Below are 27,061 nucleotides of genomic sequence, written 5' to 3'. Positions count from 1 at the left end.
TGCATCACCAATAAAGTATCTTGAAAATTCACACCACAGACCATAAATAGGATCACAAGCAACCACATCAATCTTAAAATATGAGTCAAAAATATTGTCTCATAATAGAATCTTGACCTGGAGTATTATGAAGGCAAACAAAAAGCCTGAAATTGTACTTCTCAGTGGCAACTGTGTAGAAGAAAAAAATTCCTGTGGCATGTTTTCACTCAATCATGTCCAGTAAGGCATCAGGGCCAGTGACACTTTTCAAGCTTCTCATCTGATAAAAATAATGAAGTTGTGTGTGTGGGGGGGGGAATAGGAGGAGAAAGGACCATTAGGTATGTTCACTGCCTTGACTTATAAAAATAGTAACATTTGGAAAAAATAAAATAATAATAAAATAAAATAAAATAAATAAAATAAAGCAGTTTCTTTATTGCATTTACTATATTTAAAGTATTAGGATAGAGAAATTTTGAGGAGGGAAAGAGGGAAAAAGATGATTAGAGAGAAGGAAACATGAAGGAAGTTAAAATCAAGGGTGGCCATCAGAAGAATGCAAATATGAGAAGACATATGCTATATTCTGAATGACCTCAGAACAAAAATAGTTGAGACTTTGGTACTTAAAGTGTCCTGTTACAAGAACCAATGTAGTCCAGATACTACATTGTCCTGCTCTTTGCAGCTCTGTCCTATGAGCCTAGATAGGTCGATGATGCTAACTTCAGGCTTTGGCTATGATAATCAAAACGACATACAACAAAACTTCTGAAATGTAGCAGAGGTTGGGTCAGCTATAGGGACTACAAGTCTACAATTAAGACGGACCAATTCTCTAGCTCCATTTAGCGCGTCGCCAGTTCACGGAGAATTTACGGAGGGGCGAGATGGAGGGCGACCTTCATCGTTTATGCCTCCATCGCTCTCAAGGGCGCGGCAAATAAACGCGCAGCCCACGAGCAGCTCATCTCTCACCCTGATTTAATGGGACGGAAGGGGGGGGCGGGAAAGAGAAATGCGGGCTTTGTAGGGTAGGCTAGCCCCCCGGGCAACGAGCTAAGGCGATTAAGAGCACGGGAGCTGCGATGCACCTGTTGCAACTGCCCGCGCGGCTGCCTTCTCCCCAGAAACAGCGGCTGCAAGCTGCCAAAAGGCCCGAGTCCGGCGCACCCTGGTGTTTCCTTGGCGCCCTGCCTCCCTTCTGGGACAGCCGCCTTCTCAGCCCTCCCAGGCGGACCAGAGCCTGCCCAGCGTTGCTCATGCGCCCGGGCCGACATTTAAAAGCAAAGCGCGCGTAGTACAGGTTACAGGCGAATAGCCGCGCGGCTTCCACCCAGCTACCACCTGCGACCGCCTCTCTTCTCTCCTCTTCGCCGCGCCTTCGCACCCTCTCTCCCTGGTGCTTGTTTGAACGGGACCATATTTCCCCTCACGGTTCTGCAGCAGGGTGGGCCTCTTCCCAATTCTCTTCTGGGGAGTGTGAGCCCTGCCGACCGGGAGCCAGAAGAAATCCTAGCCCTCAGCTCAAAGGTATTGTGTCCCCCTCCGCGTCTCTTTCCACTCTGGGGAGGGCGGGCGAATGCCTCCCCAAGTTTACCCCCGGAGGTTGACCGTGCCCTGACGGCGCCCTTTCTCTCTTCTAGGTACTTCCATGGCGCCCGTCCTTCTCTTCTTAGGTGAGTACCCCGCTCTCTGTCCCCTACAGCGACGACTGGGGAGCAGCAAACAAACGCGCACCTTCAACGCGCGGTGAAATACCCGAGGGAGGGAGGTCGACGGCAAGCTCCCCTGTTTTCCGAGCAGCGTGCTTGGAGGTGCAGCCTGCCTGTTTCCGAGTGCTTCGTGTAAGCCCTTTCCCCGTCTTTGATTGCAGGCGTTTTCTTGGCGGCCCGGGTGGCGAAGGGAGCTGAACGTTCCGGTGAGTTCAGAAAGATCTTCATCGGTTACAGTTTTCCTTCTCCGTCGTCAGAATGGCAAAGTTCCTTTATGTCCCGTCTTCAGAAAATGTCCTTTGCCATTTGTTAAGAGTCCGAGAATCTCTTTCGACTCCGTGTTCAGTGTTTCTTTCTGCAGCTTAAGGTGGTTTGCTATTTAATCAATCCTCCTAGCGCCAGGATATTGTTTCCTTTTTCTTCAACGTAAAGAAACCATTTTTAAGCGTTAAATTACTGTACAAAAGGAAATGCAGGATTATTTCTCCTCCCCTCGCCAATGCATTATAAAATATCAAATAAGGGATTCTATTATTGCTTTAACCAAGATACAGCAATTAAAGAAAGTCATTTTTGCAATTTTATAGAAATAAAGTTAGATTAACATTATATGAGAACATTGTACAATTGCAGGTTTTTTATTATCAGTTTTTAAAAATCAGCATTAATGGAGAAAAAAATAGCCACATTTCCTATATTCTAAAATTTGAAATCAAAAGATACATAATACTTCAAAGGCAACTTTGGAATTCTGAATATTACCTGCTACCTGCTCCTTTCATAACTAGTTAAAGTAGAACAGAACTTTATGCTAATTTATTTTGAAAAGTTATTTTTCCAGCTAGAATATTTGTGAAATTAAAGCACAAAAGTTGATGGATGTATTATTATAGAAATTAAGTTAAACTTCAAAAAGTGGTACAGAAAAATGAAGCATAATACGTTACACATGTATCAACCTATTATTTCCATTATTAGGATTATATTAGCTTATTAAGCATTTCATTCAGTCTCTTTTTCATAATACAGATAGACATTTGGCATGCTTGTTATGAGTTGCAATTTTGGGGTCCATGTTTGAATCTTATCTCTCTTTGTGTTGTTTTTCAAATTGCTGTTTCTTCCTTTTGTTATTTCTTTTTTCCCAGTGTAGAGCTGATGAGCTTAGTTTTTTTTACTGTTATCCTGATTCAGGCTGAGAAGGTCTTTGCAAAGGGGTTTGTTTTGGTGCTAGAGATGGCTGGGTTTTTAATAATTTAAAAATTTTATTAAATTTATCAAAGAATAAAATACAAATGAAAATGAAAATAGACTTTTCTTTTAGGCTTAATGGACAAGGAACTTGAAAAAAATCTGGAACCTTCCTGTTATATATGTTGACGGCAGCAAGAATGCTTTATGGACAAAAATGGAAAGATATTCTAATTCTCACAGTAGATAAATGGCTGGAAAAACTGATGGAACTATCAGAGATGGTTAAATTAACTACTCTAATAAAAAAAAGAATACATCCAACTTGGTTTCTACGTGGAAACCATTTCTGGATTTTGTGTTTGAGATGGGGAAAAAATGAAAATTTGGCTTTGAGTTTTGCTGATAAGTTAGTTATAGAAATAGCTAGCATGTATTAAGTATGTAAAAGTAAAAAAGTTGAAACTGTAATATTTTATTTTGTGCTTAAAAAATCAGAAGTTTTTTCCCTTTACCCTACAAGATGAAAGTTGTAGGAAAATAAAGTCTGATTTTATAAGTGAAGAAAAGTATTCTGAGTTTTTTCATACAATTCTGAATTGTATGGAAGAATATAGCTTTATGTATTATTAATGAAGCAATTGGTTGTTAACTGTAAAGGAAACCAGCTTTATCAATTATAGTGTCTTGTATTTACAAATAGGTTTTTAAAATGTCATAGAAATACATGCAAATAATTACAATATAATCCTCTTTTATGATTTCATATTCATTCATATCATCCCCTCTATTATTGATTTGTGAATTGATGATTGGATTAAATATATACAATTGGTCCAGAATGTGATGTTGCACATAGTGTTGAGTGCCCCTGATTCACCCATGTTAGGCATCTTTAGGTTTGCCCTCTGTTGTATGAACTGCTGTCAGGCATGAAAGACAGGTCCATATGTGAAGGTTAAATTAAGCTGATTTATTGCTAAAAGTCTAGGCACAGGAATCTTATCAACTAATGGTCAACACCTGGTTAGAGTTAGATAAAGGTCAACAGCACTCAAGGAGCTTTGGAGTTTGTTCACTTTGTGGCTACATATGGATTCTAGTTTGATCTCTCTTTTCATTCACCCCTACGTTCTGTCATTCCTATAACTGTAATGGCTCCCACATTTTTTCCCAGATGGCATTCAAGGTGCTGGTTACAACCTTTAAATCTCTATATGGCATGGGATCAGGTTAATTGTGGGACTGTCTTTTCCTGAGAGTATCTAGACATGCTCCAGATCCCTTTCATTAAATATAGCTATTTGGTAACATATGACATATGCCTTTTCCATTGGTAGCCCATGTCCTGTAGAACACATCCAGTAGGCTTCTATCCTCTTAACCTTCAATATAGCTGGTTCTTCCTCCAAGTGCTGGGTTAGGATAAATTTGAAACCTAAAGATTATGGCTTTGGCTACATCAGAGGATAGGTTTTTACTATTATTGCTTTCTGTTTTTATTCTTTATGACTTCTCTAGGAATAATTTGTAAAACTACTGGCTGTTTACAGAGCTTGTAAATAAAATAGTTGAGATACAGTATCTGATAAGGTACAGAGTTATAAAATAGTTTAGATCGCACTGATTTTGATGTGTAGAAGAAGATCATTATAACAACTTGGAATGGGATAGGACACAGAACCAAACTGAAAGCAAAACTAGAACGTCAAATATATTTAAATATAATTTTCTGCCAGATTTAGATACATCAGCAGGTATCATAGAGTTTGGAATGAAAAATATTGTTCCTGGCTAGTTTGCACTGTATTGATTGATCATTAAAAAAATTCCCAAATCCATTTTCGAATTGAACAGGCATTCCAAAGAGTTAAATATAATGTTATATAATCACAAAAAACATATCTATTATCATTTAGCAGAATTAAACTAATATTTTACAAATGTCTTACAGAAAAAAATATAAACGACTGATCATTGTCTTAATATTGTCATGTAAATTCATTATGGAAGACATATGCATTCCACTTTTTATAATTGGAAATAAAATAGTAATAGATGTCTTTATCAATAAAAATAGTGGTGCATTTATATGGAAAAACATAACTTTAAAAGCATTGTATTTTGCAACTTTTTATTCAATATCCAAAAGAGTGAATTCATATTCCCAGTCATTCACTAATAATTATAGTGATTAATAATTATAATTTATTTCAACATAAATAGATCCTTAAGTCTTTTAAAAACATATAGTATAATTATGATAAAGTATTAAGATTTATGTGCTAAATTTCCTCTTGGTTGTCACAATTTGAATTGTCGTATGCTATTCTCCCCTCCATCATTACTGCATTTCAAAACTTTAATATTTTTTTTAACAACTAGGAGAGGAGCATACTCTTCTAACAAATACCAGATTCCTGAAGTGCATGGAACCGGACTGCAGTTTAAATGTTTCATTACTAACTGTAACCATTACAGTGAAAATCTTTAATTAAAAACAGAAAATCAACAGCTATACTCCAAAATAATAGAGGCATAACCAGTGCATGATACTTTTTAATCAGCCACACAGCATACGTTTAAAATAATTAAAAATATCTCATGCAACTAATGCTGAAATTACAACCAGAGACATCAACATAGATATTTGCCAACATATACAAAGGAACAGGTTTCCTTTGAAGCTGCTGTCTTCCTTAGAGAGGCTGTTTCTCTAGTGCAGGATGTACCAGACAAGGAATTTCGGAGAGTACTTGAGAATTAACTGACCCATTGCATTTTAGAAGACTGCAAACAGATGACAAATTAAAAAAATATCTAGCAAGAAGCCTGTCATAAAGACTGAAAATTCTTGTGAAAAAGAAGTCATTATGCATAGCTAAATGTCTATGGCAGTGTTTCTCAACCTTGACAATTTTAAGGCATGTGGACTTCAACTCCCAGAATTCCACAGCCAGCAATGTTGAAGTCCACATGCCTTAAAATTGTCAAGGTTGAGAAACAGCCAGCAATGTTGAAGTCCACATGCCTTAAAATTGTCAAGGTTGAGAAACACTGCCATAGACATTTAGCTATGCTGGCTGTGGAATTCTGGGAGTTGAAGTCCACATGCCTTAAAATTGTCAAGGTTGAGAAACACTGCCATAGACATTTAGCTATGCTGGCTGTGGAATTCTGGGAGTTGAAGTCCACATGCCTTAAAATTGTCAAGGTTGAGAAACACTGCCATAGACATTTAGCTATGCTGGCTGTGGAATTCTGGGAGTTGAAGTCCACATGCCTTAAAATTGTCAAGGTTGAGAAACACTGGTCTATGGCGATTCTCAGTCATCCAGGTCATGTTTGTCCCAAAAGTGCTTTTTCAAGAGGCAAGTGGACTTTCTTGTTTTTCTATGAAGATGTTTCACTTCTCATCTAAGAAGTGTTTTCAAAGAAAAACAAAGTCCAGTTGCCTCTTGAAAAAGCACCATTGGGACAAGAAGTCATTATGTTTTCTGAAGACTGAATTAATTGATTAATTATTTGAAGTCTGTCTCTCTGTCTCTCTCTGTGTATGTGCTTGCCCACCCCTTCAAGTCAGTGATGACTCTTACAGTTTTCTTGGCAAGACTTTAGAAGTGGCTTGTCATTGCCTACTTCCTAGGGCTGAGAAAATGACTGGCCCAAGGTCATGCAGCTGGTTTTGTGCCTAAGGTAGGACTAAAACTCACAGGTTTCTAGTCTGGTGCCTTTAACCGGTAACCAAACTGGCTGTCTATTTTAATGCAGTTAGGTTAAATACACAAATTAATCTCAAACTCAACTCTTATTTTTCAGAACTGGACAAATCCAAATTCAATTATATGATGATAGGAACCAATTTTGTATTGCCTTTCAAATATTCTACAAATCATGAATTGTAATTTGGTGTAATGATCATTTTTAGGGAGGTAAATTTAACAGTCATGAAAAGATGAAATAAATTATTTCTTTAAAAATGCAGATGAATAAATATTCATGGTCAATCTAAAAAGGTCATAATTTTAATTTCTTATGACAATGAGACCAAAAGTCCACTAGATGAATATTGTAGCTACATCTACTGTAGAAGGTTGAATAGCATTTTTGAATAAGATTTTTTTTTCTTTTCTGTTCAAGCAGTTTAGCATCTTGGAAGCATACAGTAAGGATGTCAAGATAGAAATTATAGTTATAGTGCTTGGGACCATACATGTTAAATATTTCTCCAAAGGAATACAACTGCTAATACCTATAAACAGTCCAATTTATAGAAAAACCCCACTGGTTCTTATAATTTCACCCAGATATTTAAAATTATTTCTACAGAATGATAGGATCATTTTTTTTTATTAAAGCTTGATGTTATTGCTTGAGGTGTAAGATACAGTGCATGTACTGCAAACTGTAAAATAGATAAAAGGGAATAGCATGTAGGATGAAAAAGAAGAAAAAGAGACTGGTCGGGACTAGCATATCACTGTAAGGCAGATACTTTTTAACTTACTGTTGTTAAGATTAAACGGAATTATTGGACAAATAATGTTTAAATTTATATTGGATGTATTAAGGTAATTTTATTCTCTGAGTCTTTATCTGAGCTCTAGATTGGGAAGTAAAAAAAACCAGCACATTGGAGCAGCAAGGTAGATTAGTCTATTACCTTTAGCGAAGAGGCGTTCATCATGCAGTGGATTCATTTGGAGTGATAGTAATGTAAAATATAATTATATGTGGATGTTTTTCATATAGTGTGCTGATATTTTCATGAAACTTTTTTATGTATTTTATCCACTCTGTAGCCCCCACTGTTATTACATGTTTTACAAGAGGATATGATCTTAGAAATGATCCAGCAGTTGTCATCTGTCCAGCAAATTGTCATATATGGCAGTTCTATGTCTATGGAAACGTTGAGTATGCCTCTGACTCTAGTATCTGTGGAGCTGCTATTCACAGGTAAGGTTTATTATTAGCCCTGCAGTAGAAATTATGAACGAATAGTAAGAATGATAGAAAATTAGGAATGAATGAAAGCACAGGAAGAATTAAAATAGGAAAAAATAATTAAATTAAATTAATTAAATTGAAGGAATTAAAACAGATCATGTAAGAAATAAAATGGAAATAATTAATTAAATAAAAATAAATTAGGAAGAATTAAAATAGATCTTGGACTGGTATCTGGATAGGAAATAAATGAGAATCCTTTATGTGTGATTGTAGCTTAACTTTGAATCCAAGACACTATAGCAATAAAGTAGTGAACGGATTTCTAAATTCAACCTATGCTTACATCTAATAAACAGTTTGAATTAAGCAAATGTTGTTAAACACAAAAGCTTCAGAAACTCCGTTTACTCTTTCCATCTACCCTCTAGTTCAGTGGCCCCCAGCCTTTTGGGCACAAGGGATCGATTCTGTGGAGATAGGTTTTTCTGAGGACCAGAAGGGGCGTCATTTCATGTGCTGCCTGCATCCTGCGAATGGGGTTTCACTTGCTTTCATGGCCCGGATTCTAGCATGCTGTGAACCGATAGTGGTCCATGGACAGGGGGTTGGGGAACCCTGCTCTAGTTGAAAGTCACATGGTATGTCTCTCCCAACCTCTCCCAACCACACTACTCTCTCACTCAGTGCCTGCTTTAATAATGCAACCAATAAGGTAATTATGCACTCCCATAACAGTATAAAACCCCACAACCCTCCCCTACAACCTCTGCTCTCACCAGAGTCCAGAAGGAGACAGCCCACTACCACTTTTCACCTCTTAAAGGATGTCTTATGCCACAAACATTTCTACCACTTATCATAATCCAAAACATCACAAGCATTTGAACTGTCCAATTCTTCTCTTATTCTTTCCAACAATCACCTTTATTTCTCCTGATCTCAAACCAAACAGGCTTCTCAATTCTTGTCTCCAATTCAGCAGCTTACATGTTTATGGGCTGTAGCATAAGTCATGTGATCTGCCATCAGTCACTATTCTTTTGAAGCTTTTGATTGTCACATTGATCCCTGTTGCTTGTGGTTTCTTTCTCTCATCCTTGTTGTCACTCCATTCTTCATTCTTCTTTCCCACTTCTTTTCTTTGTCTATATTCTTTAAAATTCATACAGTTTGTCTATTCTGAATACTCCCAATTTTTTAATTCAACACTTTCATTGTCACTTTCTCTATTTCTCTGCCCCCACCATCCATGATAGTATAGAAAAAATTGCCATAATATGGCCTGCAAAACCTTGTTTAATTTCCTCCCATGGCAATATCACTACATCCAGGACCTGTTGCTCAAAGGTGTTGCAAGAAGAGATATATCAGATCCATATTTAGCATTGTAAACTCAGTCCACCTTTGTTTTCTTAATCTCTCAGATCAGTGTGATGCAGATCTTACATTACATCATGTGTTCATTAGGTGAAAGTCATGTAAAACTTCATACCTGAAGGCATGAGATAATTTCTGATCTAAGAGGTTAAGAAAAGGAAGGTGGATACATTTTTCAAAAGATAAATTGGCTTGAAGAAAGAATGTACAAATATAAAAATAATAATTAAATTATTGGATTCTGGGCAGCCAACTTTTACAATCATGAAGCTCAAGCTATTTTTACATTATTTGGATATGATTCTCCATTGGGAAGCTCATTGGATTGATATAAATATCTCTAGATATAAGAGGAATATGAGAAATTATAGATATATAAGATAAGATAATCTTTATTGTCATTTTCTTTTATTGTGGGCACAATGGCATACATCAAAAATGAAATTTAGTTGCCCACTCTCAAAGTGAACACATACATGACACACACCTAAACATCCTATATACCTCATGTACAGACCCACACACCTACATATACATAACAAATAAATATTAAATAGTAATATAAGGGCAATAATGTTAGTCTACCATTAGAAATACTATGTTTTTGTAGGACAGAATAACATGCTATGTACAGAGAGCCATGGAGATGAGGAAAAGAGTCAGAACCCAAATATTATAAAAAGTATTATTAAAAACAAAAAGGGAAGAAGCATTCCTTAAGCTTTTGGAAATGACATAGTATTAGAAAGAGACTCCCTGACTTATGGGATATACAAAGGAGAGAGGAAAAGTAATAACACTTGCAAGATTCTGCTAATATAGTCTATCTCAGTAAAATTTAATTCTAATCTAATAGAGTTTGTTTTCTGGTCTAGACAACCTTGAAGAATTCACACTAAGTATCTTCTGAAAACAATGACTGGTTAGATCTTCTCCCTTCTACTAAGCTATGCTCAGGTTTGACTAGAAACTCATGCAGAGAAGCATCTAACACTCCTTATTCCCTAGGTCAGGGCTTTTCAACCCCTGGCATGTGTACCACTGATGGTATGTCAGGAAGGCTCTGAAGGAGGTAGCTGCAGGGGGGAGGGGAAGGCTCCAAAGGAGGTAGCTGCAGGGGGGAGGGGGAGGCTCTGAAGGAGGTAGCTGCAGGGGGGAGGGGAGGCTCCGAAGGAGGTAGCTTCAGGGGGGAGGGGGAGGCTCCGAAGGAGGTAGCTGCAGGGGGGAGGGGGAGGCTTTGAAGCTGCAGGGGGGAGTGGAGGCTCCGAAGGAGGTAGCTGCAGGGGGGAGGGGGAGGCTCCGAAGGAGGTAGCTGCAGGGGGGAGGGGGAGGCTCCGAAGGAGGTAGCTGCAGGGGGGAGGGGGAGGCTCCGAAGGAGGTAGCTGCAGGGGGGAGAAGGGAGGCTCCAAAGAAGGTAGCTGCAGGGCGGGAGGGGGAGGCTCCGAAGGAGGTAGCTTCAGGGGGCAGGGGGAGGCTCCAAAGGAGGTAGCTACAGGGAGGAGGGGGAAGCAGGATCCAGCCCCGTTTGGATCAGGAAGGCTCCAAAGGAGGTAATTCTAAAATCGATGGGCTGCTGCTGGGGAGGAGAATCAAAATAGGGCAAAACAAGAATAGTCCATCATGGTTTATTGATTGCCAAGTTTTCCTCGGGTTTTCCTGTCCCTTCCTGGGCTATTAAAATCACATTGGCAAGGTCTGTACCGAACATCTGGCTGTAAACTAGTCAACTGGATTTTAAACTAGCTCCTTGTGCTACATTCCTGAGGTAAGAGGACGTAGTAACAGAGAGCTGCAAAATTGATTCGTTATTTATTCTTGCTTTTAGTAGCAATAACTACGTTCTTTGATGACTTTGCTAGCAACCTGCGAGCTGTGAACTTTTCTTTCCCACTTGGAGAAAGAATTCAGAAGTGCTAGACTTATTTTTCCTGCTAATTACAGTATATTTTGTGGGTTTTTTAAGGAGCTGTGAGAAAAAGATGTGTCTGGAAATTAAAGGATGTATGGATTAAGTTGTGGGACAGGAAAGGGAAGTACATGGACTTATGCACTTCCAGTTGTTGACAGGTGTGCCACTAATATTTTGACTGGACACCTGCATGCTCTCAGGGCCCAAAGATTATCTTCATTCTTCATAGGGCAGTATTGTGGATTAACTAAATTTTTCTGGGTTCTGATTTTAAGGTGAGTATCCTGAGCTACAGAGGCCTTTGATCATCTTCTTAAATACATAATAATAAAATAATGAGAACTAAAGGCTCAAAGGGAAGGCAGATTAGAAAGAACAAGACCTTTTGAGGTCTTCAATTTCCTTCGTGCTAAGAGTTCCTTAATAAGGTTTGCTCTTCCTTTCTAACATCAATAAAGGTAGTTTTTCCAGAAAATATGTGAAGAGGTGTAATTATGTTTTCTTTTTGGCTGTGTTTTAATTTATATAATGTATGTTTAATTGAGGAGGGTTTGGAGAGGTAGAAGTGACCAATATGGAGGCTGCACCTTGCCCTCCAGATCTGCCTCCCCTGCAGATCTCTGGAGAGGAGGAGAGGGTGGCAGGGGAGCTGCATGAGGGAAGGCTGCTCCAACAAACCAGCATCCTTACCACGTACAATTGGAAACGGGAATTCCCTTTTGAGAAGAGCCAGCCTGCTGCTCCCCTGCTACCTCCTCTTGCTCTCCAGAGATCTGTCAAGGCAGAAGTTGGACTTGGAGGAAACATCTTCCTGCAAACTTTCTCCTTGGCACTTCCACACGCAGCATCCTCCTCCTCTGTCTCCTGCTTTACCAGGAAGGAGCACTGGACAGGGAAACACCAACGATGTCTGGGATTGGGAGAAAAACGTTTCCTTTGGAATGCTATGCGCACACACATTCAAATAACATTCCAAGCTTGGAGACTTTTATCCACATCTGAGCTAGCAAACTACCAATCGTGCCTGGGCTTGGGGAGAAGGCCCTCTCCTTTCTCTTTGGATAAAATCCCCGAACTTGGAATGTGGTATGCGCGCGTGTGCGCCTGCACTTGGCTGCTAGCAGTTTGGGGAGGCGGGGAGTTTGTGGGGCACTGAGTTGTCCCCACATTGAGTTAGCTGGTGCGACTTGTTCCGTTCCCACCCAACTGTCTCGAGTCAGCTGTGTCCAGTGAGGTGTCAAGCAAGCTATGCCCACCTACTGGGTGACTGGTGGTATTTGAATATTGCCATATGCTAAAAGCGGTACAATCTCTGAAAAGGTTGAAAAGCCCTGCCCTAGGCCAATGTCTCTGCAGAGTTCTACTTCCAGTGTGTATTTTGAATGAAACTTTTAGCTTAAGTGGATCAGATGAAATCAAACTCACAGTGACTTTTGCTCATTTCTCAGATAGTGGAAATTATTCAAGTGAGTCCATTTCTTTGTCCAGTTTTTGTATGTATGACATGTGTACTTTAAACAACTATTCATATTTTTAAAATGGAATTTTAAAATGTTGTGTGAACATAGTCTTTATGGGTGCAAGGACATAGTTTTTAAAATTATTAGGGTCACATAATTGTGAATTGTAACACATTATGATATCACTGGAGTTGGTATGTTGTACGTTTAGACCTTCCACAAGAGTTCAGAGTGTTCTTGTAATCCCTTCAAAATAGAAAGGTTGGCCTTGCCCACTGAAGGGGTAAACACTCAGCAGACTCTAGAGGTTACAAAAAAAGTGCTGGGGGAGCTACATGCAGACTAAGTACTACAACTTGCCCTTCTCTATTTTATGATTAAGCATGCTTAGGAACCTAGGCAACTGTCTCTTATTTCACAGTCTGTGACTAAGCAAGCCAAGGCTACAAGTACTTGCTGTTTTAACAATATCACAACAAACGTATTAGATGTCTTTTATCGTTGTATACCAGTGTAACATGTGACATGTTGATGTGGCAGTTGTTACTTTTAGCATGAACAAATGCAGAGTACTGCAAAGAGTAGTAGTTGTGTGCCCTTTAGCTGTACTTGCATTTGAAAATCTTATTTTGCTGCAGAGGTGTGATCACCAGATCAGGTGGGTCTGTAAGAGTGAAGATGTTACCAGGGCGTGGGAACTATTCTGCAATATATGCCAACGGAATCCAGTCCCAACTCTTCTCTAAATCAAGATCATCATTTTCAGTAGCTAGTAAGTGGATGATTTATTTTGTCAAAGGTTTTAGAAATTAACCCAGCATCTTGAGATAATAAATTTTGTATCTGAATCATTCTTGGTGTTAAAAGAACAAGAAACTCTTCCTTTTGGCTGCTTGGGATGAACCTGTGTTCAGAAGAGAAAAACTTTATTCCAGATATATATAACTGTATAGGTTTTGTCATATTTTTCTTATTGCCCTTTTATCAAAAAAGATTCAAACATAATTTGCTATTCCAGTCCCTTGATTAATTTGAATCTCTTTATATGACATCTTGAGACATGGAAATTACATAAAATACATTCTTAAAGCATCACAGATGTCTTAGTTGCAGAGACCTATCAGCTATAACTCGAATTTGGAGCATATAGTTCAATCGTATGTGTATCTTTTATTTTTTTAGGACTCAACTTTCCTAAAGTTGTGTGCTTGGCTCCCAATAGCTTAGAGCCAATTCATATTTGATCAAAGCAGAAATTGGAAGCTAAAATAAATTGTTTTTTTCTTTCTCACTTTCTAGACCCTTCAACTCTAGTGGAATGTTAGTTAAAGAATGTCCAAAAGAAAGGAAGGATGCCATGCTGGCTCCAATCTTCCTCTCCTTTCCCATGTCAAAAATAAGCTTCTGTGATGGGAAGTCTTTGGCTTTCTGTAGCTTTGTAGTCTCCCTGTGTGATGTAGTACTCTTTTACAAAATATTGTGCAAAAGGCTCTGTTCCTTTATAGAAGTTTAACTGTAATACAAAGGATGATGAGTATTTTGATGATTGTACTATGTTATTTTAAAGAGAAAGAAAGTACTTATGGGAAGTGGTGCTGAGATATGGAAAATATCACAGCATCATAAAGATGTGTAATAATAAATTTTAACTGCAGCTTTTCTACTATTTTGATTCTGGTAACAGCGTTTTTCAGCACGAGACTCTGAAGGATGAAGGAAGGGGATGCGGAGAACGAAGCAAATACTTTTTTGAGATTTAGCACAATTTTAGATTTCAACTTGCTTGTAATTTATTTTCCCAAGTAAAATTGAACTAATTCACAAACTCAACTTCTTTTACATCTTTTGAGAGTAGGGTAATAAATTTGTTTTATTTTTCAATGTGATAACAGGTGTTAAAAGTGAAGCCCTTGAAGCAGCTGGGCATCCTATTTCAACAGCACGGCCATTTGCAGGTAAAAAAAATCAATAAAGAATATGTCCTTTTCCACCAAAAGCTTCCAGGAAACAAGCAAGTTTGCATTTATTCTCTCATTTTTGTAAAGTATATTTAACAGTATGAAGATGATAGAATACATATAAAGTCCCAAAAGTGCTTTTGAAAAGGCAACTGGCCTGTCTTGAATCAGTTCTTAAAACTGAAGAACCTGCTTAGATGAGAAGCAAAACGTTTTCAAAGAAGGAAAATAACCAAGAAAGTCCAGTTGCCTTTTCAAAAGCACCTTTGGGACATCCATGACTTGGATGATTGAGAATCATCATAAACAATACATATACATATTTTCCCGATATGCAATAAATAAGGATGCATAGAATATCTTCAAGTTTACTTGATGACACATTAGTGCCTATATTGAAATATAGGAAATTAAATTATCCTTCTCTCTCTTTCTTTCTTTCTTTCTTTCCTTCTTTCTTTCTTTCTTTCTTTCTTTCTTTCTTTCTTTCTTTCTTTCTTTCTTTCTTTCTTTCTTTCTTTCTTCCTTTCCTTTCCTTTTCTTTTCTTTTCTTTTTTTAGGAAAACGACCTAAAAAACCTGTTCTGAAAAAGTCTGGAAACAAAGGTAAATTATTACCATATACCATGTAAAATAAATCTCTAAAATTATTGTGTCATTTTGTTAATAAACTATTTTGCATGTTTCATAGATTGTCAAGCTGACATTGCTTTCCTGATTGATGGAAGCTACAATATTGGGCAGCGTAGATTTAATTTGCAGAAAAACTTTATTGGGAAAGTGGCAATGACGCTGGGAATCGGAACTGAAGGCCCACATGTGGGAGTAATACAAGCCAGGTATGAGAAATAGGTTCTATTTGGTACATTACTCCTTCTTAATTGCAATGATTTCTAACATTATACTTAAAGTTGTAATTGACCATTTGGGCTAAATCTATGTCCAATGGAGAAATCAAAATCAAAGCATTCATGGTAGAAGCTTTTCTTGACTTTGGACATTCCCTATGTTTCCTATATTTCCCATTTTTCCTTAATCCAGAAGACTTAAATGCTTAAAAACTCAATTTTCCATAACTTCAAATTCCTCAAAATAGACATTGCTATTGTTGTGGCAAAGTCCAGAAAACTCTAATCTGGGTATCTAGCACATAACTGTTGGACATTCAACAAAACATTGTAGTCAAATGTTTCTGTTTAGCATTTCAAGCTTGCTGCTGATTCCTTCAGCTTTGTGAAACCTGCTTTGATCAAATCCTTGTTCCTTGAACGTCATAACAAGGAGTTGAAATGTAGCCACTTCAGTGCCCTGTTGATCCTAAATTTTAGCCTTGGGTGTGTAAGAATATGGTACTGGATGAATTTTAGGTTAAAATAACAAAACATAAGTCTTATTTGATGCAGTGTTTTCAAATGGAATTCAATGCTTTAGAGCAGTTCTCTTTAGCTTAAAAGTGTTTTAGTATATTTCTTACAATAGCATAAGATTTTTATTTGAGTATGAATCTGAGATCATCAGTGTGTATGTGTCTTCTTCGCCATTGACAAACAAGCTGAAAAATACATTTTAGATCAGTGGGAGATTTTAATTCATATTCCTATTTCTGGCCTGTGATGCAAGCTTCTAGGGTTATAATTGTCTTCCAAAATAATAGATTCTACTATACTCACTACCTATTAACAAAACAATGCTGGTTACTTTAGGAACAAATGAAAATAAGCACATTTTAAAATACATATAGAATAAAATGCCCAAAACATTTGGAAGACTTTAGCCTGCCTATTGACGTATTAGCCCATAAAACTTTTAAACACAAAAGTTATATTTGTTGACTACACTAGGACCACTAATGTTTCATCCAAGGGAATTAATAGAATCTAGGATCCAAAATAAGCAATTTTTTTTTAAAAAAAAACTTTTATAGAGAGCCAAGGAAAGTTTCATATTTTAAGGCGGTTAATAGTGGAAAATCACTAACAAGTGATTAAAGCAGAGCAAGAATTAAATTGAAAATAGCACTTCTTAAATTAGATGTGTTTTTGCTTGACACCTATCCAATGATTATGGTCAATTTGCAGTATTGTGGTGGCGAATATAAGAAAAATAGACTCAACAGGTGTTTGGCAAAAATTTATTCAAATAAATGAAATACTTTTCAATACTTAACTTAGCTCTGAGGTAACCACAAAGATTAAAAGGGAAAAATACATTTTTCAATTGACTACATCATGCACTTTTCTTGGCAATGTTAGGAATTGCAGTATGTTTATAACAAATTACGACAGGCAAGGTATCAGGCTTTCTTCTTCCACATTTTTAAATGTTAGCTCTTTTTCTTTCTTATTCCAACTTAATTTCCTATAGTAGAATTGTGTTTTCTAACCTTGAAAATTTCTTTAACAATATTCTCTACTCCTCACTTCATCTCTCTGCTGTTAGTCCTCCCTACGTATAGCTCAGTTAACACTTTCTTGATTCTTTTACTGCTTTACAACACCCATGACTTTTTATTATTTTTAGTACATTTCCTCTCTCTCTCTCTTAGTTTGTTTACAAAGATGGTCTGTTCAAGTCCTTGCACTTAGGAAATGGCCTGCCTTCTTGTAGACCAGGGGTGTCAAACTGCCGGCCTGGCTCTTGGGCTGGATGCATCATGCCAAAACTGCATCTACCCCAGCTCTGGCAATGGGGAAAAAGTCGCGATACGTCGTGTCACATGATGTTGCGAGTTTGACAGCCCTGTTGTAGACCATATGTTAAAATTCATTAGTCATGTTCTTATCATCTGGCATTAGAAAGACAATTTGAGAAATTGCTCCAAATATCACAACAGTATTTAAAGTTCTGTGTCTCTCATCAACAAGACAATTGGACTGTGTTGCTTCTTGTAGAATTTGTCTACAAAAAAAATCAACATATTCTTTCTTCAGTATGTCTCCTTTTCAGATGACTTGCAGCTTCCACCTATGTGTATTGCTCTCCTTGGACTTCCTGCATGTGGAGGCAAGCTGCTCCCTGAATTTTTTTTTTAAATAGCTAGATTTGGCAAAGGCTATACAGGGGTAAGAGAGATTGCTAAAAGTGATATGGTGTAGCTTTCTACAAAGCTTTTTCCTTCCACCCAACTCTTGAAGAAGTTCAGAAATTTATTAGCCTCGTACCAATAGTTAAGCAAATAAATCCAGTGAGTTTTACAATTGCCTGCATCAATAAAGATTCATTCTGTTTTCATTATTGTTTGTGCTGGAAACAGTTTATGAACTAAGATAACATATTTATTTATTTATTTATTTATGAGACTTATCTACCGCTTTAAGTGCAAGCACTCTCTAAGCGGTGTACACCAGTAAGCAATGTATATATATATTTACATTGCCCCCAACAATCTGGGTCCTCATTTTACCTACCTCGGAAGGATGGAAGGCTGAGTCAACCTTGAGCCGGTGAAATTTGAACCGCTGACCTGCTGAACACAGTCAGCTAAAGTGGCCTGCAAGGATTATGAAGCAGAGGCTATTCTGGGCTCTAAATGTAAAGGGAAACAGTCGGAGTACCTGAATCATTAGAAGGGCCATCCAGATTCAGAGCCACTATGGACAAACACAACAGATATACATACTCCACAATTTGTATGCCAATTTCATCTGCAATTTCTAAGGAAATCCTGTCCACACGATCTGCCATCTTTAGAAGGGTCTTGTATATCCCAGGAGGAGCAAATCTGAATTGCTGGCATGGAACTCAAGACAAAATTGATTAGGACACAACATGGGGAGGACAAGATGCATGAGCAACTAGAAACGGATGGAGAAACTCAATCTAGACAGTAGCAGAAAGAAGATGAGGAAGGGTATTTGTTCCTTGTATAGCTGCATTACAGAATTTTGTCTTGTAATCTTTGATACTGCTGCAAAGAAAAAAAAAAGCAGAAAACCTACAGTTTGTTCTATTACTCTGACCTGGAAATTCTTTGTGCACAGAGGAAGGAACAATGTGATTGATAGGAGAGATGGGATAGAAAGTAAGGGAGATAACCCCACCCTGTTACTCAGGCAAAGGAGCTGAAATCTTTTTTTAAAAAAAATTCTGGGAGACAATATAAATTTCAGACAAGTGCCTCCCCCATTTACTAAACTATAAGAAGAAAGAGAGGCAAAGCACAATTGCAAGATGTTATTGCTGGCAAAAAGTATAGTTCTTATTTTCCTATGGAGTTGATTCACTGCTCTGAGCTACCTGGTGGGTCTGATGGTAGTTTCCAACAGAAGAGAATAATTGCAGCTCGGGCTTGAACTGTGGGGTCCTTGATGCTCTCTGAACTTGATTGTTTTCTTGAAAATATTTCATTACCCAACTAGACAATATTAACAGTGCCCTGGTAATAAAACAACCAAGCTCAGAGAGCACTGACAATAGTTTATTTCCCCCTTGTTGAAGATGAAGCTCCATCTGAGGATTCCCTATGGTTGTTGGCAGTTTTAGTGGATCTCTCAAAAAACTGAAGAGCTATCAATAAATTTGGAGGTAGGGTAGGAGTCCTGATGGAAGATGAGGGGACTACAATATTTACAGTTTAACACTTTAAATCTTGATCTCAGAAAGTGGCTTGCAAACAAAAATGATTGCAATTAACCTATTTAGTAAATCTACGTAAATCTATATTAACTTTGTTATAGAATTCATTGGCCACTCTAATTAGCCATGGCTAGGTGGCATACAACTCCCTGGACTACAATCTTAGATTAAAGTTAGATTAAAAAAATCTAACTTTAAAAATAAAAAGGATACCTTGTAAGTCAGGTGGTGCTTGTTTATTGACTGTTTGCACTTAACAATAGTCATGGAAAAGTAACTTCATAACTAGTTCTCACTTTTACAACCTTTACAAGTTTGTAACACAAAGAAAAACAGAAGTAAAATCATAAGCACAGTTGTAATTTCCCATAGTGACTGCTTTACTTAACAACTGTGGCCAGTCCCGATTTGAGTCACTAAATGATGACTACCTGTAACCATATAAATCTAAAACGATAGGGGAGGGGGCAGGAAAGCAGACTTGCATTTGCAGAAAAATCTAGGAAGAAGTAAGTCAACAATTATGAACTATGCAACTATCTGAAGCAGAACAGATACTTTGGGGTAGTTATAATGCACTTGCTGCACCTGTCATGTGCTTCCTAAGCTTGCGTGTTAGCTGCATCACCCCTGGAAAATGTGCATTTGAGTTAAAGAAGTGTCAGCAAGGTAAACTTGATATCTCAGTATCTCAAACAGGTAATTCACATGTTAGCACTTAACATTTGTCTCCCATAAAATTTTACCTAACTTAAAAAAATAGAGTTTATACCCATTTTAGAAAGGAAATTTCCTCACACAACACTGGCATTTGTGACATGAGAGCTTTAGGTGTTTTCTATAAAAAGAGAAATTGATCTGGAAAGTGGAGAAACTATTATAGAAAATAAAGAAATAGAACAATCCATCCAAGGACGAATAGGTTAAGGCTCTATCGGTCAAAAGAACCTATACTTTAGGAAATATCACTACTCAGTCAGTCAGTCATTCCTAGACCGACTGAACAACAACAGCAAATGTTGAATCAAGTTGTTTTTTATATAAAAAGAATTGGGTTCTTAATTGTATTCACATCCTGATTATTGCATGCCACACATCTTTGTTCATGTGCTCTTTTCCTAGTGATTATCCAAAAACTGAATTTTATCTGAACAACTTCACCGCTTCAAAAGATGTTTTATTTGCAATAAAAGAAATAGCTTTCCAAGGAGGCAATTCCAATACAGGTAATTCTTGTCAATGCAGGTCAAATATAACAAATGTTTTATATTATTAGAATTCTTCTGTCGCTAACCTTTAACTGGGTGAAACAATGTATCATAGGGCAAACCTTTTCCAATCAAGGTACCATAAATGGGCTAACTTACAGACTGCATTCAAAGTCATGAACCTGTGATTCCTGTGGAATTGAAATTTGACATATTTCATAAAATGTTTTATGCGATAAAAATTATCATAAATCATGATACTATACAAAACATCATAAAACATTTCCTGTGATCAGCTCTTGATGTTTGATTGTGCTATACAGTTTAACATGGGTTACTTTCAAGGCAGATACATCTATGAATATCTCCGTAATTCTTTAGAATTTTTCCAGTATATTAAGCTAAGGGCGAAAGGCAAATGGATGGATGGATGGAAGGAAGGAAGGAAGAACAAAAGGAGAGAGAGAAGGAAGAATGCTAATGTTTACTGCCAGTTTCCCACAAGAAATTAAATAGGGAAGCTGACAGGAAGTAGGAAGTGGCTCTCACTCCCACTGATTTTTTTGCATTCCTGTGGTTATATTTTTTTCTGTTTAGGTAAGGAATTATCTCTGAAACAATGACCCAATGGGGTAGAGAGGTATGGATTAGTATGGATTACCTAACATTACATGTATTGAGAGTTCCATATAATGAATGGGTCTTTCCCCTTCTCTTTGTTCTTGCATACCCAACCCCAAATCTGTTCCCCAACTCAGCTAAATAGAATTTGAGAGTGAACAATAGTTATGGGGTGGGTGGGATGGTTATTTCTCTCAGTTTTATTGGTAGAAGACTTTCCTTAGTTGGAGGAATTAATTTATCATGTGTGAATGAAGATTTCATCTCATCTGAGTTGTTGACATATGTAATAAATGGCACTGAAATGACTATTAAATCATAGGAATGTTCTAAATAATGAAAATAATTTTATGTAACTTGCACCACCATAAAATAGAAATATCAGGTCTATTCATTATAGAAGGAAATTACCACAATTTATTTTCATGGTAATTGCTTAAATAACATCTTTCTTTTTAGACATTAAACAGATGTTTCCTGCCTTTTATTGTATCGAGAGTATATAGGCATTCTTTTTTTTCTCCCTCCCTATCAGGAAGAGCTTTGAAACATACAGCACAAAGATTTTTTTCTATTGAAAAAGGAGTACGCAAAGGCATTCCTAAAATCATTGTAGTTTTCTTAGATGGCTGGCCATCAGATAATTTGGAAGAAGCTGGTATATTGGCTAGAGAATTTGGTGTTAATGTATTCATTGTGTCAGTTGCAAAGCCTACATCTGAAGAACTGGGGATGATTGAAGAACTAAATTTTGTTGAAAAGGTAAGAAGAAAAATCTTTACATGTTTGCATTACTGTACAGTCAGAATAGCCATTTTTAGTTCTGATTAAATAGTACAATATCTTAATATGTAAATGGGCAACATCAGCAACAAATCACCTTCCTAGCTTTATAGCTTGCTACCGAGGGTAATAATGTATTTGATCTCACTAGAAGGCATAAAGTCAATTTTTTCACTCCTTCAGTATGGAGGTTTAAAAAAAAAAAACTGGGATTAAAATTGGAATTGGGCTTCTTCCATCCCTACCTTTACAAAATCTGAATTCTAAAACAAATGGCCTAAATCTGTACCATCAAAATTTAGTTATTTAGCTGATGAATTTCAACAGTATGTTCTGGAGGTGCTAGTCCAAACTGAACTTCATAGACATACTTATCATGTCTATTAAATTCTTGATGAGCTAAGATTTTTTTTTTACCTCCCCTGCAGACAGATCCTTAATAAATCAACAAGGATAAGCCAACACGATAATGCCAACTACATATTACCAAACTAAAGAACAATGAGTAAATGGGAGGGGGTGGGTGGGAGAAACTAAACAACACATCAATTCCCAAAAGGCTATGGAACAGCTGGCTCTTAAATGCTTCCTAAACGCAGGATGAGTATCATGCATACAAGCAAGTCTTTGTAGTGTTTACCAAAACAGTTTTAGTATTATACAAAAATCTGTTTTGCACATGTGCTAAATAAAACTCATGCCTTTTATTTTGCTTTTAAAAACAGGCAGTCTGTCAAAATAATGGATTCTTTTCTTACAACATACCCACTTGGTTTGGTACCACAAAACATGTGAAACAACTTGTTCAAAAACTCTGTGCGCATGAACAAATGTTATGCAGTAAGACTTGCTATAATTCCGTCAACATAGCTTTCCTCATAGATGGTTCTAGCAGTATTGGCGACAACAATTTCCACCTCATGCTTGGATTTATTAGTAATGTTGTCAAATCATTTGATATCACAGATATCGGTGCCAAAATTGCAGTTGTTCAGTTCACTTATAATCAGCGCACAGAGTTCAGCTTTACAGACTACAAAACAAAGGAAAAGGTTCTTTCAGGTGTTCAAGCAATCCGTTATATGAGTGGTGGTACTGCTACAGGAGAAGCTATTACTTATGTAACCAAAAATGTCTTTGCACCTGTGAGAGATGGAGCCAACAAAAATTTTCTGGTAATTTTGACTGATGGCCAGTCTTACGATGACATCCGAGGGCCTGCAACTGCTGCTCATAAAGCAGGTAAAACATTGCCTCCGTCAAAGAAATATTTATTCAAAACACCATACTTCAGATGTGAGACATACTTTGCTTGATTTTTTTTTAATAAATTGCATTTCTAGGGCCACCTGCCCACCAGTGATTCTGGGTTGTGCATCAGAATTAAAATAGAGAAAACAATACTTTAAAATGACAAATAGGTCATATTGGGGAGATTAAATAATCCATATTTATATATACACACCTACACATATAGAAAAACTGATATTTAATTACATCATGTTGATGAAATTCTTCAGGGATCTTTCATATAGTTTAATTACATGGTAGATATGAGAACAGCGGCTTTATAAATAGCTTGATTTCAGACTTTCTCTACAGTATTCCTGATTTCCCACAGTTCACTTATCCAGAGTAATGCCTCATGATATAAATGCATCTCAAGCACTTTATGATAAAATGTGAGTGTATCCTGTTGCTCCATTGCCAGTCAAACTAGAGGGTACAAATAGACAATGTTACCCTTATTCTTACTCTATTCACTGTGAGAGTGATTTCCAAACATGTTTTCCTGTTTGTGTCTAGAAAGACTGGAACAGAAAGGTGGGAGGACACGCCAGTAGAGGAATTGTCTTAAAGTGGGAGGAGTAGTAATCTGTACTTTGCAGTGAATATCTTGTAAAATGCATAGAATCTTATTCCAAACAGGATTTTCTTAAACTGGCTTAAGAGTCAAACTGGACAGTAGTTTAAAGGTGCAGGTGTGCAAGTTCCAAAGTAACTCCTTCCCAAATGTAAAGCATCTTAGAAATAATGAAGGAAAACAAGAGTCTTGTAGTTAAAGAATCCTTAAAGAGAACTTTAGAAAAATTGAAACAAAAATAGCAATAATTAAGATAAAAGTATTTAGTAAGGATGATGGGGATAGCTCATTTGAATTATAGCAACTGGAAAATCTCATGATTTGTATTGATGGAAACAATAAAGGAAAAGTGTTTTTTCTCCTGCTATTCGGCAAAATTTTGCAATCTTCTTGATAGAATCTACCATTCATTATCCTCTGTAATTCAAGTAGCACAATCCCTTAGCAATAGTCCTAAATCCAGTATTTTATTCATTAGCTCCCTATCTCAGATAATGCCATTTGTTCTGTTTGTATAAATATTAAGCATATGAAATCTTTTTCCACATGAACTTTAAGCAAACTCTCAACAATCTTCCTTTTTTTCTGAACGATTTTTAAAGGTATCAACATATTCTCTGTTGGCATTGCTTGGGCTCCACTGGAGGATTTAAAAGATATGGCATCTGAACCAAAGGAAACACATACTTTCTTCACAAAAGAATTTACTGGACTGGAGCAGGTTGTTCCTAATATCGTAAGAGCCATTTGCAGAGATTTTTTGGGCTTCAAACAGTGAAGACTGAAAAGACTGAAGGGGTTGATTCTAAGTACATCTGCAAAGCTAAAATCTCTAGAGTATAAGATGTTCTGTTATTCTAGCACACAAAGTTACTTGGTGGTGAACTGGCTTACAAAGGGCTTACTATTGCACTGCCTTTAGGCAAAGCTTCAATTAAAATCAGTGTATTTTTTTTTCCTGAGTAGAGAACCTGGCCAAAAGTACTATTTGATACTATTTGTAATATTCTTGTTCACTTTTCAAAGGTGGCCAAACTTATCTAATATTCATTTTATGTACAAAAAAATGCAGCTGCTCCTGGCACTCTTATATACTTTCTAAACCTCTTCCAAATTAAGGTAGAAATATTCAGTGCACTCTGTTAATTTATTTCTCCTTTTTGCTCTGCAATGATGTCCACTACATAAAAATAATATTTTGGTGAGTATGCAGAATAAACATCATAATATCTGTGCTATAGCCAGTATAGCATATACCCAGACAAATATCAGTATAAGTTTGACTAAAAATGAACTCCGTTGCAGTATAGTATTACATGGTTTCAAAGACTGCTTTTAAGTTTTAATTTTTTTTGTATCAAAGATTCCAGTGCTTTATATAAATTTTGATTTAAAAGACACCTTGATTATAACTACCTTGGAAATGTTTTTATGATGAATTATTTGCACATTTTTCAAACCATTTAAACACTGTTTTACTTATAAAATCTGTTTGAGCTTGCAGTTGACTTATCTCAGTTTAATTTAATGGTCTGAATTCAAATCCAAGTATTTTAAACTATGTGACATAACTATTCTGCTAAAACCAGTAACCTATATTTACAAAATTGTATGATTAGTATGACTTGCAAAGGAAAAAATTAAAAACAGTTAAGTACAAAAGGATAATATTTATCTGTCTAATAGTATTTAAAAATTTTAATTGTCAGTATCTTATATAGTGGTACCTCAGTATTCATTGTTAATTGGTTTCAGGAGGTGCCACAAGTATAAAAAACGAGTACCAAACAATTTTTTTCCCATAAGGAAAAATATAAATAAATTTAATGAGTTCCCAAACCAAGGACATGCACATTTTAAGGCAATATGTATAAACACAGGGTTGTATAACCTGAAAGTTAATATTTAAATTAAATAAAATAAAAACTTCACTTTACCTGTCCTGATGAGGAAAAAAACCTCAAAAATACACAAAATGACCACAGAAGCTAAGATAAGACTTCAAGGGCATGTGCAAAGGGCAAGGGTTACCATATGACTGATGTTTGACTTTTTGATGGGCTGGAAAGGGTAGCAAGTCATGAGGCAATCGACATTGATAACCTCTAGCTTGCATGAGTACCAAACAAATGTGTACTGGGACAAAATTTTCTTGTTAAAATACTGTGTCAAGTGCCAAATGAGTTTCAAAGCAGTTGTGTTCTGAAGTACCACTGTACTTAAAAATTCCTATTTTTTTTTGTATTACCCTAATTGATCTTTTGTTTACTAAAATTGTACTCATAGAGCTTTTAAAAATGGCATGTAAAATACACATTATTTATATGTTTTAGCTATTTCTTTTAAATGTATAAAGCAACTATAAGGAATGCAATTATTGATGTAAGGGCTGAATCATAACAATAAAACATAACAATATTACATTCCTTTCCTTTCTTTAAAACATTCAGTGCTACGAGAAGTACAGATAATTCTCCAAATATGAGCGTTTATTTAGTGAGATTTCTCAAAAACAAGGTTATTCAGAAAGGGTACTTACATTAGAAATTCAAAATTGCAATTAAAAAACTGGCCTCTGTAGCCATGTGACTTGGATTCAGTCTCAGCTGCTGCAGTGGCCATTTTAACTCTGTGACTTGCCTAGGCCAGTTCGGGACTGAGAAGTCAAAGGTGGGGGGGGGGGTTTGTGCCTGGTCACATGGCTAAACAAAATCCAGTGATTTTTGCAGCTGGCACAACCGGTTGCTTTTGTTTTCCTTGAGCTGCGTGGAAGATCTGCTTGCTGGGCTTGAGGACTACAGTACCGCAGAGAGCTAGAATTACTTCTGTAAGTATTTTAAAATATTATTTTTTGTTACTCTACAGTACTATATTGTATTGTTTGTAATCACTTTGGGAACTGCTCTGCTTTTTATTGTGTTTGTAAGTACAGTACTTGCAAGATTGTTTGCATTTGCCTGAAATTTATAGCATGCAGCTGCTGCTGCCTCCTCTCCCTAGCACAGACCCATCAGGGATTCTGCTGACCCCTTACTGGAAGAAAATCCCCCCTGCCCCATTTTGATTTTGTCTGGAGAGACTTGTGCTGATCAGGGGCAGTGTTTTTTTTTTAAAGGTTTTAAATTTAAATTTCCTCCAAAAGTTGTGGATGTCCCCTCACTGGAGACTTTTAAGAAGAGACTGGATAGGCATTAATCGGAAATACTGTACTTTCTTGTGAAAGCAGTGGGTTAGACTAGATGACTTCAAGGTCCCTTCCATCTCAGCTACTGTTGCAAGCCGACAATTCTGTAAACTCCACCCCCATCTCCCTCTGCATTCCTGCCTGGAGACGCTTAAGCTAAAACTAATTACTTTAGTGGCAATCAGAGAGTTTCCCATCCCACCCCACCCTACCCCCGAAGAAGCTTGAGCTGCCTACCAAACAAATGTTTGTTTTTTTAAAAAGCTTGCTGCCTGCTTC

The 27,061-nt window shown here is 36.9% G+C and overlaps 1 protein-coding gene across 1 annotated transcript; it reads left to right on the top strand.

The window, feature by feature from the left end:
• Positions 1 to 536: 536 nt before the first annotated feature.
• On the top strand, positions 537 to 25,993 carry COCH (cochlin). Its single transcript, XM_039351913.1, has 12 exons — positions 537 to 1,518; positions 1,632 to 1,664; positions 1,862 to 1,906; positions 7,694 to 7,850; positions 13,229 to 13,362; positions 14,483 to 14,545; positions 15,109 to 15,153; positions 15,239 to 15,386; positions 20,245 to 20,348; positions 21,487 to 21,713; positions 22,460 to 22,976; positions 24,201 to 25,993. The coding sequence occupies exons 2-12, from the start codon at positions 1,640 to 1,642 to the stop codon at positions 24,374 to 24,376; spliced, it is 1,641 nt and encodes a 546-aa protein (XP_039207847.1). The 5' UTR covers positions 537 to 1,518; positions 1,632 to 1,639; the 3' UTR covers positions 24,377 to 25,993.
• Positions 25,994 to 27,061: the final 1,068 nt, after the last annotated feature.

This window comes from Crotalus tigris, unplaced genomic scaffold (assembly GCF_016545835.1).
Source record: "Crotalus tigris isolate CLP2741 ecotype Arizona unplaced genomic scaffold, ASM1654583v1 scf7180000018371.15429387391:27106975, whole genome shotgun sequence".
Classification (NCBI taxonomy): Eukaryota; Metazoa; Chordata; class Lepidosauria; order Squamata; family Viperidae; genus Crotalus; species Crotalus tigris.
This window is presented reverse-complemented; position numbering and strand designations above follow the sequence as displayed.